The sequence below is a fragment of the Beta vulgaris genome, chromosome 4 (assembly GCF_026745355.1).
Source record: "Beta vulgaris subsp. vulgaris cultivar EL10 chromosome 4, EL10.2, whole genome shotgun sequence".
Lineage (NCBI taxonomy): Eukaryota > Viridiplantae > Streptophyta > Magnoliopsida > Caryophyllales > Amaranthaceae > Beta > Beta vulgaris.
Genome location: NC_079205.1, coordinates 63,274,659 through 63,288,597, shown reverse-complemented (window position 1 = coordinate 63,288,597; position 13,939 = coordinate 63,274,659). Strand labels below are relative to the sequence as shown.

At 35.6% G+C, this 13,939-nt stretch overlaps 2 protein-coding genes across 4 annotated transcripts; one reads left to right on the top strand and one right to left on the bottom strand.

Moving 5' to 3' along the window:
- The first annotated feature begins 618 nt into the window (after positions 1–618).
- Positions 619–4,386, top strand: LOC104890024 (protein TRAUCO). Its single transcript, XM_010675381.4, has 2 exons — positions 619–1,991; positions 3,920–4,386. The coding sequence occupies exons 1-2, from the start codon at positions 812–814 to the stop codon at positions 4,183–4,185; spliced, it is 1,446 nt and encodes a 481-aa protein (XP_010673683.2). The 5' UTR covers positions 619–811; the 3' UTR covers positions 4,186–4,386.
- Positions 4,387–5,418: 1,032 nt separating this feature from the next.
- Positions 5,419–12,823, bottom strand: LOC104890025 (ABC transporter G family member 12). Of its 3 annotated transcripts, none has more exons than XM_010675382.4 (9): positions 12,145–12,823; positions 8,784–8,863; positions 8,236–8,700; positions 8,018–8,140; positions 7,781–7,912; positions 7,380–7,664; positions 7,009–7,281; positions 6,818–6,925; positions 5,419–6,087 (listed from the first exon to the last, which is right to left on the bottom strand). In XM_010675382.4, the coding sequence occupies exons 1-9, from the start codon at positions 12,425–12,427 to the stop codon at positions 5,734–5,736; spliced, it is 2,103 nt and encodes a 700-aa protein (XP_010673684.1). In that variant the 5' UTR covers positions 12,428–12,823; the 3' UTR covers positions 5,419–5,733. The 3 variants fall into 3 exon arrangements, with proteins under 3 accessions (XP_010673684.1, XP_048499733.1, XP_048499732.1); XM_048643776.2 differs by having other exon boundaries at positions 8,784–8,859; positions 12,145–12,287; XM_048643775.2 differs by lacking the exon at positions 12,145–12,823 and adding an exon at positions 11,811–12,113.
- Between the last annotated feature and the right edge of the window lie 1,116 nt (positions 12,824–13,939).

The window sequence follows — 13,939 nt, the reverse complement described above, 5'->3', positions numbered from 1 at the left end:
TAAATTTTTGTAGTAAATGTTTTTGTATGTATTGACGTTCTAGGTTATTAGTTTTACTTTGTATGTTAATTTTTTGTTTTAATAAAGTTTCCTGATTATTTGAGTGATTTGCGTGATTTTTATAACATGATTTTCTTAATTGTATGAGTGATTTGTAAAGTTTCTTCTTTTAAGTGATTTGTGAGTGAGTGTTAATTAATTTTCGATAGTTTTTTTGAGTTCCGATTATAATTTTGAGATTCCTTTTGTAATTTAGAAAGGGAAAGGGGGCAAAATAATCAGTTCAAAAGAGGACACCATAACTCCCCTCTTCCCTTATATAATAGAGATACTTATTCCGTTTCAAAATACTCGCTACACTTTCCATTATGGGAAGTTTCACATTACTTGCTACATTTCTTTTTTGGGCAATAAATTCTCTCTATCTCTCTCCTCCCACATGTGTCCCTTTTCTTTTTACTCTCTACCTCTCTCTTCTCCAAAAATTGCCTACGAGTCGTGATTCTCGTGAATTGAGAAGTGTATCGAGTAATATGAAATGGAGGAAGTAATAAAGATGAGCTTTATAGATATCGTCATAAATTACTCCATAACTAGTGATGATTTGGTAAAAGATGTGCTAAACTGCTGATAATCTCCTAAGTCCTAACCTCCTATCTACTCTCTCAAGTATTTTCCCTCGCAGTAGGACAAAAAACCAATTCGATAAACCCTAAAATCAACCCTCTTTCAATTTTCCCTCGCAATTTCATAAGCCCTAATTTCTCTCTCCTCTTCTTCCCCCCCCCCCCCTCTCTCTCTCTCTTCTACAATGGACACTTTGCAGAACACATACAAAGACGAAGAAGAAGAAGATGACCCAGAAAACATCTCACCTAATGAAACCACCCCAATTGAAAACAACCCAATTCCTGAAATCATTGCAACCGAAAAAAACGACCCATCTGATGAAGCCAATTCATCCCAAAATAATGACATTGTTGTTTCAAACCCTAACCCTAACCCTAATTTAGATTCAAGCCCGAAAATCTCTACCCATGAACCCGAATATCAGCCCGAACAAATGGTTGTGGAGTCATCTGAGAATCCGACGCAATCGACTATCAAGTCCGAAACTTTAGGGTCAGAAGATGTCTCATCTGATTCAATTTCTGAAGATGAGCAAAATCCAGAAAAGAAATTATTGGGGGATGAAGAAGAACAAGAGCAAGAGGAAGACCCACCTTCAAAGAAGCAGAAATTACTGTCCAATTTTGAAAGTGATCCATCAGATTCACCAGTGATGCCGAAAACGGCACCGATTAATGGGAATGGGAATGGGAATGGTGGTGGGAGTAGTAAGAAGTCTAAGAAGAAGACTAAAGGGAACAATGTGTGGACGAAGACGACGTCGAGGAAAGGGAAGAAGAAGTCTAAGAACAATAATAATAATAACAATAGCAATAACAATAGCAATGCCATTACCCCGAAATCGGAGGACACAGTGTTGATCACTCCGATTCCGAGGTTTCCTGATAAGAATGATGATTCTCCGGAGTTGAAGATATGTCTTTCAAAGGTTTATAAGGCGGAGAAGGTGGAATTAGGTGAGGATAGATTGAGTGCTGGGAGTTGTAAAGGGTATAGAATGGTGAGGGCGACGAGAGGGGTGAGTGAAGGTGCTTGGTATTTTGAGATCAAAGTGGTTAGTTTAGGAGAGAGTGGACATACGAGGTTGGGGTGGTCGACGGAGAAAGGAGACTTGCAAGCTCCGGTGGGTTATGATGGGAATAGTTTCGGGTATAGGGATATTGATGGGAGTAAGATACACAAGGCATTGAGGGAGAAGTATGGAGAGGAAGGTTATAAAGAAGGTGATGTTATTGGGTTTTATATCAATTTGCCAGATGGGAATTTGTATGCTCCACAACCGCCTCGCTTAGTTTGGTATAAGGGGCAGAAGTATGTTTGTGCCCCGGACCCTAAGGAGGATCCCCCAAAGATTATTCCTGGTGAGTTGCATCTTTTAATCAAGCATTCTGGTTGCTCTTGTTTTTGTTTTTGTTTTAGCATGTAGACTCTAAAAAGTAGTTATTTTTACAGAAGTATAGGTTGAAGATGAACTGAGAATAATGTTTGTAGAAATTTATATGGTAGTTTGAACTGCTCTTGTGCAATGCAAAGATGGATTGCTGTTGTAGTTTGAATCAGGATTTTTAATACTAAGACTTAACTAACCAATTATAGTTATTGTCCTGTGTTTCGTAAATAGTTGAACTCTGTGCATCAGTATGCTAAGTACTTCCCCAATCTGCCAAAGGCATAAAACATAGTTGTGATGTTTGTTATGGTATCTCGCATGCAAAAAGGGTAAGGTTGTTACATTCTAGTGTCACTAAGTGATCTGCTTGCTTTAATATGAGTTAGATGTACCTCCAATAAGAGCGCAGTTTTCCATTATGCCTTCTCGGCCATATTGTGATGCTTGGAGACTCTCCAGAGAAGCTTTAGCTGCGCCCACATTCATGTGAGCAACATTGTGCTTTTTTCTCAATTGGAACATGGATCCGATAAGCACACATGATAAGAGAAGCTCCCTTAAGTTGGATTATAAGAAGTTAGCCTTTGTCTACATGTGATCGTTTTGCAAGCAAGGTCTTAACTTTTAAGATCTCCATGCAATTCTCTACATCATATACCACAGAATGCGAGGTAAACTTGGATTGTATTGCTAAAGAGATGAAGCTGATGCAAGGAGACTAAACATAATATGAATTGATAGGTTCTATTTCACTGAAGATTGTGGTTGTTTGGCTGTAATTCTCTTGTGGCCATTTGTCAATATGTGCTTGTAAATTTTTTGTGCAATGGGAACTGTTTCTTATATTTGGAGCCCGTTGTGGCTGTAAAGTCTTTTGTGGCACATTTGTCAGATGGAGATATGATGAATGATGCTAAGAAATAAGATACAAGAATGCGATGAATTTCATGGCATATGAGTGTTATGCAATGAATGACAATAGAATATGTAGATTGTCATATTAGAGCTTATTACCAGGTGAGGAAGACGGGTTTATGATTGCACCAATAGGTTCACTGCTGTATTTTTTATAAAATGGCTGGGTGTGACTTATGGAAGAATTGTAGTACTACTCTTAAGTTGTGACCTCGTAGGGATGGACTAGTAACTACTCGATTATCTAAGCTGAGTTACCCAAACCATACTGCACCAGAAATAAGGCACGTTGTTTCTGGCCCGAACTGAAACTGATTTCAACTCCGACTTTTTTTGAGATAACCCGGACGAAGACCCAATGTGTCATAACACAAATATGACTAAATTTAGACCCAACTAGAGTGACCCATTTCTCTGCTCTAGGTGGACTATGATAATTTGAATGTTAAAGAATAAGCTGTCTTGCTCGACTTGAAATTTGGAGTAACGTATTTCTAACCACTTCCCTGCTAGAAGAATAATCTATTGAGGTGTAGCCACGGCTTGGTAATACTACTCTCATAGTCTCATCTCTAGGCTCTAGATATTCAGTTTTAAATATGATCCCTTTTCTGTTTTTTTGCCACTAATGCCTGGGGAACTCTAGCGTTTACAATAGGAAACTGTACGACTTTTTGCCTGCAAATAGCTTTTGATTATGCGTGCTTCATTTATATTTATCTTTGCTGTACGTGTACAGAAACATTTTGCTGTTTATAGTCATTTGTGTCTGGAGTTAAGGCTTGTGGCAATTTAGCCTCAACCAGTTCTTATAACCATTAACCTGATGGACAGGAGGCTAGGTGTTTAACCATAATCTCCTTTCTTTGTTTGATTTTGTTGAGTTTCTACATAGAAATTTCGAAATCCGTTAATGAATAATATATCAGTATCTGTAAGTTAAGAGATCGATCTCTTACCACTGTAAATTTGTTTATAATGCAGGAAGTGAAATATCCTTCTTCAAGAATGGGATGTGTCAGGGCATTGCTTTTAAGGATTTGTTTGGTGGGCGATACTTTCCTGCTGCATCAATGTATACCCTTCCTAATCAACCCAATTGTGTGGTGAAATTCAACTTTGGTCCTGATTTTGAATGTTTTCCCACAGAATTTGAAGGTCGTCCACTCCCAAAGCCCATGATTGAAGTTCCTTATCATGGATTTGACAACCGAGTTGAAAATGGTGTATTAGAAGAGAACAAACATTAGGATGTTTTGTGAAAGTTCCGTTGTATGAAAAGCATGATATTTTGCTCCTTATTCCTGTCTTCTTTTGCTCTTTTGTCTTGAAAGGCAATAGATAGTCCTCATGGAACTGTACAGGGTACAGAGAATGAGGTTGTATTATGATGAATCTTTAATCTAATATGCTCACATGTTGAATACAATTGGCTAGTTTTATTCGTTGCATCCAGATCAAGAAAGTCTTTAATGCTTTTTGGTGTATGATATTTCTGTGATGTTACTTTGAGTATTATAAAGAATTTGATATTTGGTTTGAAGATTTTCTTATGCAAGGGGTGAAACTTTTATTTGTAATACCATCTGTAGGTTGTCCAAAGGGTGATGCTTCAGAATTATCACAAGATTGTGTGCTCAATCTGCAACATCAACTGGATCATATAAGTCCATGTTTTCATATTAATTCTTATCTAACACCATTAAAGCATGAAATTGATTGCCTTGGTAACTGCATCGACCGTTCTATCTTGGTATCTAGTTCAGCTGAAAACTTTAAAGGTAAAGCATGGTTATGTGGCCGTCTTTTGGTTTTATCTGGAAATGAGGCTATCTCTTACTGGCAGGTGTAGTAGCCGCTCCTGCAGAATTTCAAGAAATGAGAATGGTTTTCAGGTCAGCTACACCTGTAATGTTTACGGCAATTTTTTTTTCATGTCTGCAGTCAGGTTTCCATGAGTTGAAGCTAACTCAACATGAAGGAAATTCATATTGACTAATGACTACAATGTGGCCAAGCAGCTGATTATCAGAGGGTGATAGCCAAGGTAAGGTTTTCTTGTTGAAGCCTCTACTTCTATTATATCTACTCATATGTTTGCTGTAGTATCTGATATATCTCTTCTGATATGCATTAGAGACCATAGACTTTTTAGTTAGTAAACTTTGATAATATCTACTCAATACACGGAGTATGGATCACCATCTTCCCATGAGTAGATGGTTAAGCTTTGATACCAAGTTCGCTAAGCACCCAAGCAATATAGGAGCACAAATTACAATCTAATAGGAAATTGAAATTATGTCATTACAGTCATCTTAAATATAGCAGTATTTTTGTGATGAAGCAGTGTTTTACTATTGTTGATAACAATAAACTTCAAGAGTTCAAAATTTCAACCTTGAACATCAGGTGTGCGTTATAAAAAAAAACGTAGTACTAGATGATGCTAGCAAGAGAGAAAGAGAGAGGGGACATGGATATTATTTGAATCATATTATCTTATCTTTAGTAATAAACTACTACAATTGTTTGTGATTGATACAAGAATAAATAATCTTTCTTTTTGCATTGTTTAGTGTCTTTTAAATTTTACCATGTATTCTGTATATAGTTGCATTAATGTTACAGAAAAACTTTGTAATTGCATTTGTCGTGCATGTCAAGATAATTTGTCCTTCTCTTCTGATAACACGATAGTTGTATCCAATGCACAAATGGTAGAACTCTCTTATGCACAACAAGCTTACGTAGTTAACGCTGTAAACGCACTTTGAAATTTGTACATACAGCTTTGACTAGGGGATTGGAGAGCTTAGACCTTCTTGATAGGACAATGGATATTGAGGTTGGTGCCTCCTGGAAGGAAAAGCAGTGCCTCTGAAAGAGGGTCTCTTCTTAAGGTGGTTCAAGGTTTTCTTTCTGTAAATTGTCTGAAAAAGTGGTGATGCTCTTTCTCTGATCTTGAAAACAACAAGAAATAGGACCCTGTAACCGAAGATGAGTATGAAAATTGCTGCCATGTCCCACCACTTGGAATGAGTCAGTGGTACCCCTAGCATGTTTTGGACAATATATTCCCCCGTCAATTTGGGATCACCGGGTATAAGTGGATCGAATGTGAGACCTATGAGATCATTCTTGTAATTACCCTGCATTTATCAAGCTTTGATTAGTGAGATTAAACAGTTGATTTAACATTGGTATGAACTCTATAACCTGAAAGTTAATTAATCTGGACCTTTATACACATTGATGATTGATATGTTATTAAGGTGTGACACAATTATTTAATAAGCAATTAGCTAGGGCATAGTTTACGCTTCCTCTTCCATGTATGGAAATTTCACATTAGCTAGAGCATAGTTTACGCTTCCTCCATGTATGGAAATTTCACATCCCTGCCTCATTCCTGGGTTTTGCATATGTGTCATCAGTACTCTATATAACAACCCCTCAGTTTGGGTCTTGCTGTGTAGAGGTTTTAGGCTGTGTTTGGTGTAAAGCAAAACATTGAACTCAAATCTAGTTTTAATTGGAAGTAGATTTCAATGAATATTAATTTTTGGACTTGATTTTTCTTTTTCAGCTTTAGAAAAGTTAGATAGAAAAGGAAAAAGGGAAGTGAAGGAGGGAAAAAGTGAGGGATTCGAAGGAAATTTTGGCATTCCTTCTCAAGAAAAAGAAAATCATTTCATCCTTGGGAAAAAAAATTCACCTTAAGAATATTACTTAAACCCCTTTGTAAAGCAAATGGAGGAAAAGTAGTTTAGGCCAGAAGACTATCTAGTAGAGAGATTGTTTCCAGATTCCTATTGTATTCTATGCTTTTCTAATTGTTTCTGTTCAAACAACAAAAATAGCATCATATCCTGTGAGTACCTGTATTCCCCATGATCCAAAGCTTAGATATGAAACAGGATAGCGCCAAAACACCTTAGGAAGATCAGGTAGCTGACGGAAAAAGCCCGAGGTCATCAACATTATTCCCTGCATAACAATCCGTGATCAGTGAGAAATTTTTTTGCAAGTACACCCACAAAAAAGGTGTTGAATCAAGTAGTTCATCTTACAATAACTCCAGCCCCTGTGACAAGTCCCATTAAAAAGTTGGGAACTACTGAAGCTATGACCATCATACAGCTCTCAACTACTGTAATGCTGCCATAAAGCATGACGCTGTAATATATGTAGTGATCGAATTCTGGACGGAATTTGACCATGTACCAAGTTATAGTCCCTGAAATCCATCCTATTGCTGCCAAGTATGGGAACGAGGAGAGGAAGTTTGATAGAATATAGACTACAACTCCGTAGTACCCACTGAGCCTCTCTTTATAAAAGACCTGCATCAGAAAGATAATTAGCAGCATGGCTACAAACAAGTCCATAATTTCTTTTGTTTTGTTAGAAGTCCGTCTTAGAATATAGTATGGATACTTGCCTTCATTTCTTCAATGAAGGATGGGAAACCTCCAATAGACATAAAAGTCATGAAACCGGATACAAATCCACCACAAGCTCCTCTAGCCAAGATTGCACTATATCCAGTGCCAACATCATAATAAATGGTACCTACACATATAGATACTGCTATGTAGATAACTACACGCAGCCAATAGTATCCGATATCCCTGGACATATTCACAAAAGATCTCTTAGTCAGTGTCGTTAGTTGCTTCCACCAGCTTGCTTGGCTACCTTTCTGTGCTTCTGTTGGGAGTCCTGCCTGCAATAAAGGGTTATATGTTAGGATTGTCAAAAGTTGCCATTTTTTTTTTTTCTGCTGTTAATAAGTATATTTGCTTGTATTGAGATAGCAAGCTTGCGTCTAAGGATGCTTACAATGGAAGTTATCTCTTGGATCCTCACTCTTACACGCTCTGCATACTCTGACCGTCGGAACTTGTCGATAAGCGTAGCTTTTATTTGTGATATTTCCATTTCCATCATAGGGTCTGATACTGTTTGAATTTGCTTTAGAAATCAGACCAGGAAAGTTTAAAACATTAATGTCAGATGGAGAAAGAATGTCATTCGCAAATAATAAGGTTTTATCATGCACTTAATCCTTGCACATACTCGAGCTCGGTAAGATCCTTTCAGTGTAGCTGTGACCTTATCAAAGTCTGAGTTGATACAGCGTAGAAAATGGTCTGATGGATTTCTTTTGCTTGGACATGGGAATCCAGCTTGTGCAAAGAACTGCAATTATGAAAATAGAGTTTAGATCTTTGTGTTTTTGATTGATTGTAGTTTATTGCATCTTAAAACCTTGAAAAAACTGAAATTCTTCTTACCAGAATAGCCTTTTTAGCATCTCCAAAAAAGACCAATTCACCAGAAGATAGCAGGCAAAGATCATCAAACAAGGTGAAAACTTCACTGCTAGGCTGGTGAATTGAAGAAATGACTGTTCTTCCCCCATCTCGTGCTACGCTCACAAGAGCCTGAACTACAAAAAAAGCTGAAGCACTGTCAAGTCCAGTGGTTGGCTCGTCAAGAAACAAGAGACGGGGGCATGTGAGTATTTCAAGGGCAATGCTTAATCTCTTCTGCTCTCCGCCACTTATGCCTCTCAAATGCCAGTTGCCAATTATTTGATCAGCACAGTCTTGAAGACCCATTTGCATTATGGCCCCTTCTATGATCCCTTCGATCTCTTCTTTGGTCAAGCTTGGTGGAAGCCTCAAATATGCCGAGTAAGTTATTGTCTCTCTTACTGTCAGAGTTCCCAGAAGTACATTCTCTTGTGTCACATATGCCTGAAATCATAGTTGACTGTAAGACAAATCTATGCTTTGTTCTGTGTCCTCTTTTTCGTTTTTCCGAAGGCTAAGTTACTTACCACACCCCCATATTGTAGTCCCTTCTTCTTGCCATTCAGTAGAACATTTCCAGTCATGACAACATTTGCTGAGAGTCTGCCTGCAGAAAATGTCAGTGGGAGAAAGCAGATGCTATCAGTATATACATTTGTTGGTGATCAAAAAACTCTTGTTGCATTGCTTACCTCACATTTTTTCTTTAGATGCTTAAGATTTTGATTACTTTCTTTCACTAAATTGTTGTGCACTTTGTTTTCCTACACTTTATTTTGTAGTTATATCTTTTGCAAAATTCATAAAAGTTCTATAATTTCGCATGTATACTTGGGTTTTACAGAGAACATTACATGAAGTTGATCGAATTATACTCCTTCGATTCGATATTTATCTTATCACTAAATTTACTCAATTTATTCCTAATTATCGGCCATATAACATCTCAAAGCACTATTTTTTCTTTTTAATTGAAATACCAATTCATTATCATTCCTCATTCTTCTGTATGACTTTGGTTCATGCGGGTAATGTTGCCCTTGTTTTGCTAGCAAAATATTTGTTGTGTAGCTTCACCTATACTACTTCCTTCGTCTTTAATATTGTCGTCAACACATATATGTAGAGACGAGAAAAGATAGGGTGAGAACTCTACGAGAATCACAATAGGTGTACTAGTAATTGTGTGGTTACAAAGAGAAATATCCGCGAGTATACAACAACGTATTGGACCTGAATATGTCGGCCAACTCTAGTGTACGGAACAAAACTACTTTTTAAAAAGAATCTTATTCCATCTAGAGGGTATACATATTTATTTAGTATCGGACCTTCTATAGCAATCATATCAATTCTACTAAGTTATTTAGTAATTCCTTTTAGTTCTCACCTTGTTCTAGCCGATTTTAGTATTGGTGTTTTTTTTTATGGATCGCTATTTCAAGCATTGCTCCTATTGGACTTCTTATGTCAGGATATGGATCAAATAATAAATATTCTTTTTTAGGTGGGCTACGAGCTGCTGCCCAATCAATTAGTTATGAAATACCATTAACTCTATGTGTGTTACCAATATCTCTACGTGTGATTTGTTGAGACATAGGTCTTTACCCTCACTCCATTCATTTCTTTTTAGGTCATTTCTTTTTAGGTGAACTCTAACTTTATGGAAAATGTAACAGGTAAAAAGAGACATTATACACACTAATACTTTTCAACCATCAATGGTGTTTGTCATTAATTTGTATGGGCCATATTAATTTTCTTAGGTGTTATGACAACTGTTAAAGCTGAAAGTTATAACTCAATGAGACAGACAGTCTATTTGGTGAAAGCATTAAAATTAGTTTTATGGGGGGTAGTTGGAAATCAGTTATCTCTTCACATTACTTATTGAAGAGAGAAAGTGAAATGACCCTTTTTTTTGGCAGTGAGATCTTAATGCCCTTGTTTCTTGGGGCGGTGCATACCTTAAATTTAGGGTACTTGTTATATTTTTTGACCAAGATATTTTGGTTTCTTATACAAAATTAACATCCTAGTATTGTTGAAGTGATTTTATGGACATAGTTTTTGGTTATATGGAGTAGTGTTTTTTTTAGGTGTTTGAAGACACTGTAATGCTCAAATTTGCAAGTACAAGTAGTCATGCACATGGCGTTATGGACTTTACCCGCTAGATTTATCTATATTCGCAGACTTCTCAATTCGTTTCTAAATATATGCAACATTTAAAAGGCATAAAACTGTAGAATATACAAATGATTGTTTTATTTAGTTATTATAAAGTATTAGTGTATGAAAATATTTATATTTAATTTCAATTTTTTTGTATATCTAAAACTTTAAGTCTTGTTATATCGTATATTTATATATATATTGCATTTATGTGTTTTAGTAAGTTGATTAATATTGATGGAAGTTAAGATTTTCATATTAATTTGAAAAGTAAAAACCAAATAAGACTTTGGTGTGATAATTGATAAATCGAAAGAAAAATTTTATATAAAATTTTGTTTTTTGAGGAGAATTTCAGATCAAGTTCATTGTTTCTAATTATGAATATGGACCACCAGAATGGTCCTCTATTGGGCTCCATACCTTCCAATTCTGGAGTACATTGTTACTCCAAAGTCCAATCAAACATGTGCTCTTAAATGATTGATTTTTCTTAGGTACATCAAATCTTTCACTAATAAAGAAACAAAATCATGAAATCACTTGAATAGAACTCAAATGAAGAGGTCAAATGAAGAAATAAAATTACTCAAAAATAAGAAAAATATGCTTTAAATTCAGACATAATTAAGATACAATACACCTAGAATACAAGATATGCAAAACCCATTTCAGGAATTATTTTTCTTTATTGACAAATGATTTTCTGTGTGTACTGATTCTTGTTTATATATAGTAAATAATCAGTGCCTTTTTTTTTCTTGTGCTTATTAGGTCCAAAGAAATATTAGATTTAAAATGCAAATGATGATTATAGGAAGAGTTGAGATAAAATCAAAGAACCAAATATTTGTTTACATTAGTGATAGTAATTAGTAAATGGTTTATGAGCTACTAGCTACCTCCGTTTTATATTAATCGTACTTTTCTTTTTTCAAAGACAAGTTTTGCCTAATAATCTCTCTTACATACTTCATGTCATAAAACATATCAGGTTCAGGTTAGGAATTCTCAACCCGATTTTACTTGACCCAAACACGAACCCGACTCAACCCAACCTGATTGACAGGCTTAATATAACATATTTATACGGGTAAATTTATGTAGAATATCATTTTAATCTATACTTTATTAACTAATAATCTCAATTTTATTAGGTATCAAATTATCAATGTCTATCTTTAGAAGGTAGTTAGCCCGCAACATAGACCGTACATCTTATTACACATTAGCCTGTGAATCTGACTCCTAATTTTGTGCAAGTGGTACTCTATTGGATATCAAACACACAAAAATGTCTAAAACTTGCCTATATAATTGTCCTTTAACTATAATTATATATTCTTTTTTTAAAAAAACATAAAATTAATACGTACATGAAGATCAAGTGAAAGTTTGTACAGTACGAGCTCCCACCTCTCAACCTCAAATTCGATCTTCATCATCATCTCCCACTTCTAAGTAAAGTTCTCAATTTTAAATTCAATCTATTCTAACTAGTAAAGTTTCAAAAATAATTAAGAGATCGAATTTCGTATACATCACTATGTAAGTGTTATTATTTTATACAAATACATATATTTAAAAAAACCTAAAAAAAAATTAAACCTAATCATCCTACAAATTAAAGAAAGAAAGAATCAAAGAAGAGAAAATGAAGCAAAAATATCACACAATGAAGAGAAAGTAGGGAAAAAAAAGAAGAAAAACCTGCCAAAGAATCAAGAAGAGTAGATTTGCCAGAACCAGAAGGACCCATAATAGCCATAATTCTACCAGGTTCAGCATATCCATTAATCCCTTGAAGTATTCTCTTTGTAGGTTTATTTCCAAAACTTGGTAACACCACTGTTAGATCTTCCCACACTAGATACGCCACTGCTACACCACTACTACTACCACCACTAGCTTCTGATTCGACATCGTCGTCGTAAATGGCATTTTTGTAATTTTTGTGTGGACCAGGTTCATGTGTAGCTGATTCAATCTCCATGTTACTTTCTATACGTACGTACTACGTAGCTAATAAAAACTAGTGACTATATACTTATATAAGAAGATTTTTATCATATGATATGATCTTAGTTCCTAAGAGTCCAACTGCCAACCCTTTTAAATTGATGATGATAAAATGTGGTTGCACTATATCTATATGTTGTTACACTAGTAGTAGTACAACTTTATTACTTTTTCTGTCTCTTATTACTCGCTACACTTCTTAATTCACAGACTTCTAGACAATTTTTGGAGAAGAAAGAGGTAGAGAGTAAAAAGAAAAGGGACTGCCCAAAGAGGAAGTGTTTTCTTACAATGAAAAATGTAGCGAGAATTATGAAATGGAGGGAGTATATAGATGGGAGGGTGGAAGAAAGATATTGAATGGAATATGATGTAAAAGTTTTGAAGGTTTAAACACACGTAATGTCGTATATGGGTGGCAAGTGTAGAGATTTAATGCTGAAAGAAAGCAACCACACTATGTACACTATGTAGGTTGGGGGAAGCCTAATTGTTTAAGGTGTTCACCGCTATAAAGATCAAAACAAATTGAATGTGGTTAGTGGTGGGGGAGATATTCATATTATTATTATTATTATTATTATTGCTATTTATGGCTCATCTACTACCCAATTTTTCTTTTTTGACGTGGAGTTGTCAACTTGTTATGTGTTAACTTTTTATAAACGTAATAGTATGATGCTTAGAGGTGGATCCCATGGGCTAGAATATCCTATTAGGTTCGGCAGTAATTTTTAGGTAACTTTTAATGGTGTACGACAACTTATCAAATGCGTATCGGAGATATATAAGAAAAATCATTTGAAAGTTAATTCATCTCTTTGAACGAGCATATGGTGACTTGGGGGGGGGGGGAATTGGAAATAACAAAATAAGTTGTATAGGATGTACTTTAAGGTAAAGGGTTTCAACTATTCAGTAGCCATCCCAAGGCATATTAAGGCTCTCGGAGAGGTTCCCGGAAAAAAAAAAAGATCGCCATTTTAGGAGAAGTCCTAAAATAGTCCGAAAATACTCAAATTTAAAGGCTATATAATTCACGTTTTCGGGCATTCTCAGGAATTTTGTAGCAACAAACCCGATTTGATGCACCTTGGGGACATAGGAAATTATTTAATTGCTACTCGTCCATGCCTAAATAATAAGAACATATGATGGCATTCAGAGCTGTTTTTGGGTTGAATTGTAAAAATTTAAATCAAGTGGTAGAAGTCATTTTAAACAATATGGAGAGTCTCAACCACCCAACAATAATCCCAAGGTAAACTGAGGCCCACGAAAAGGTCTCTATAACAAAACAGATTGTCGGTTACAAACTAGTCCAGAATTAGCCGCATATTAGCTAAATTTGAAGTTTATAATTCACGTTTTGTGGGTATTCTCAAGACCCAAGCAATAAACCTCGTGGCACGCTGTCTTGGAATCATAAAAAAGCATTTGAAAGTTAATTAATGCCTAATAAGGGGCATATGATGGTTTCTCAAAC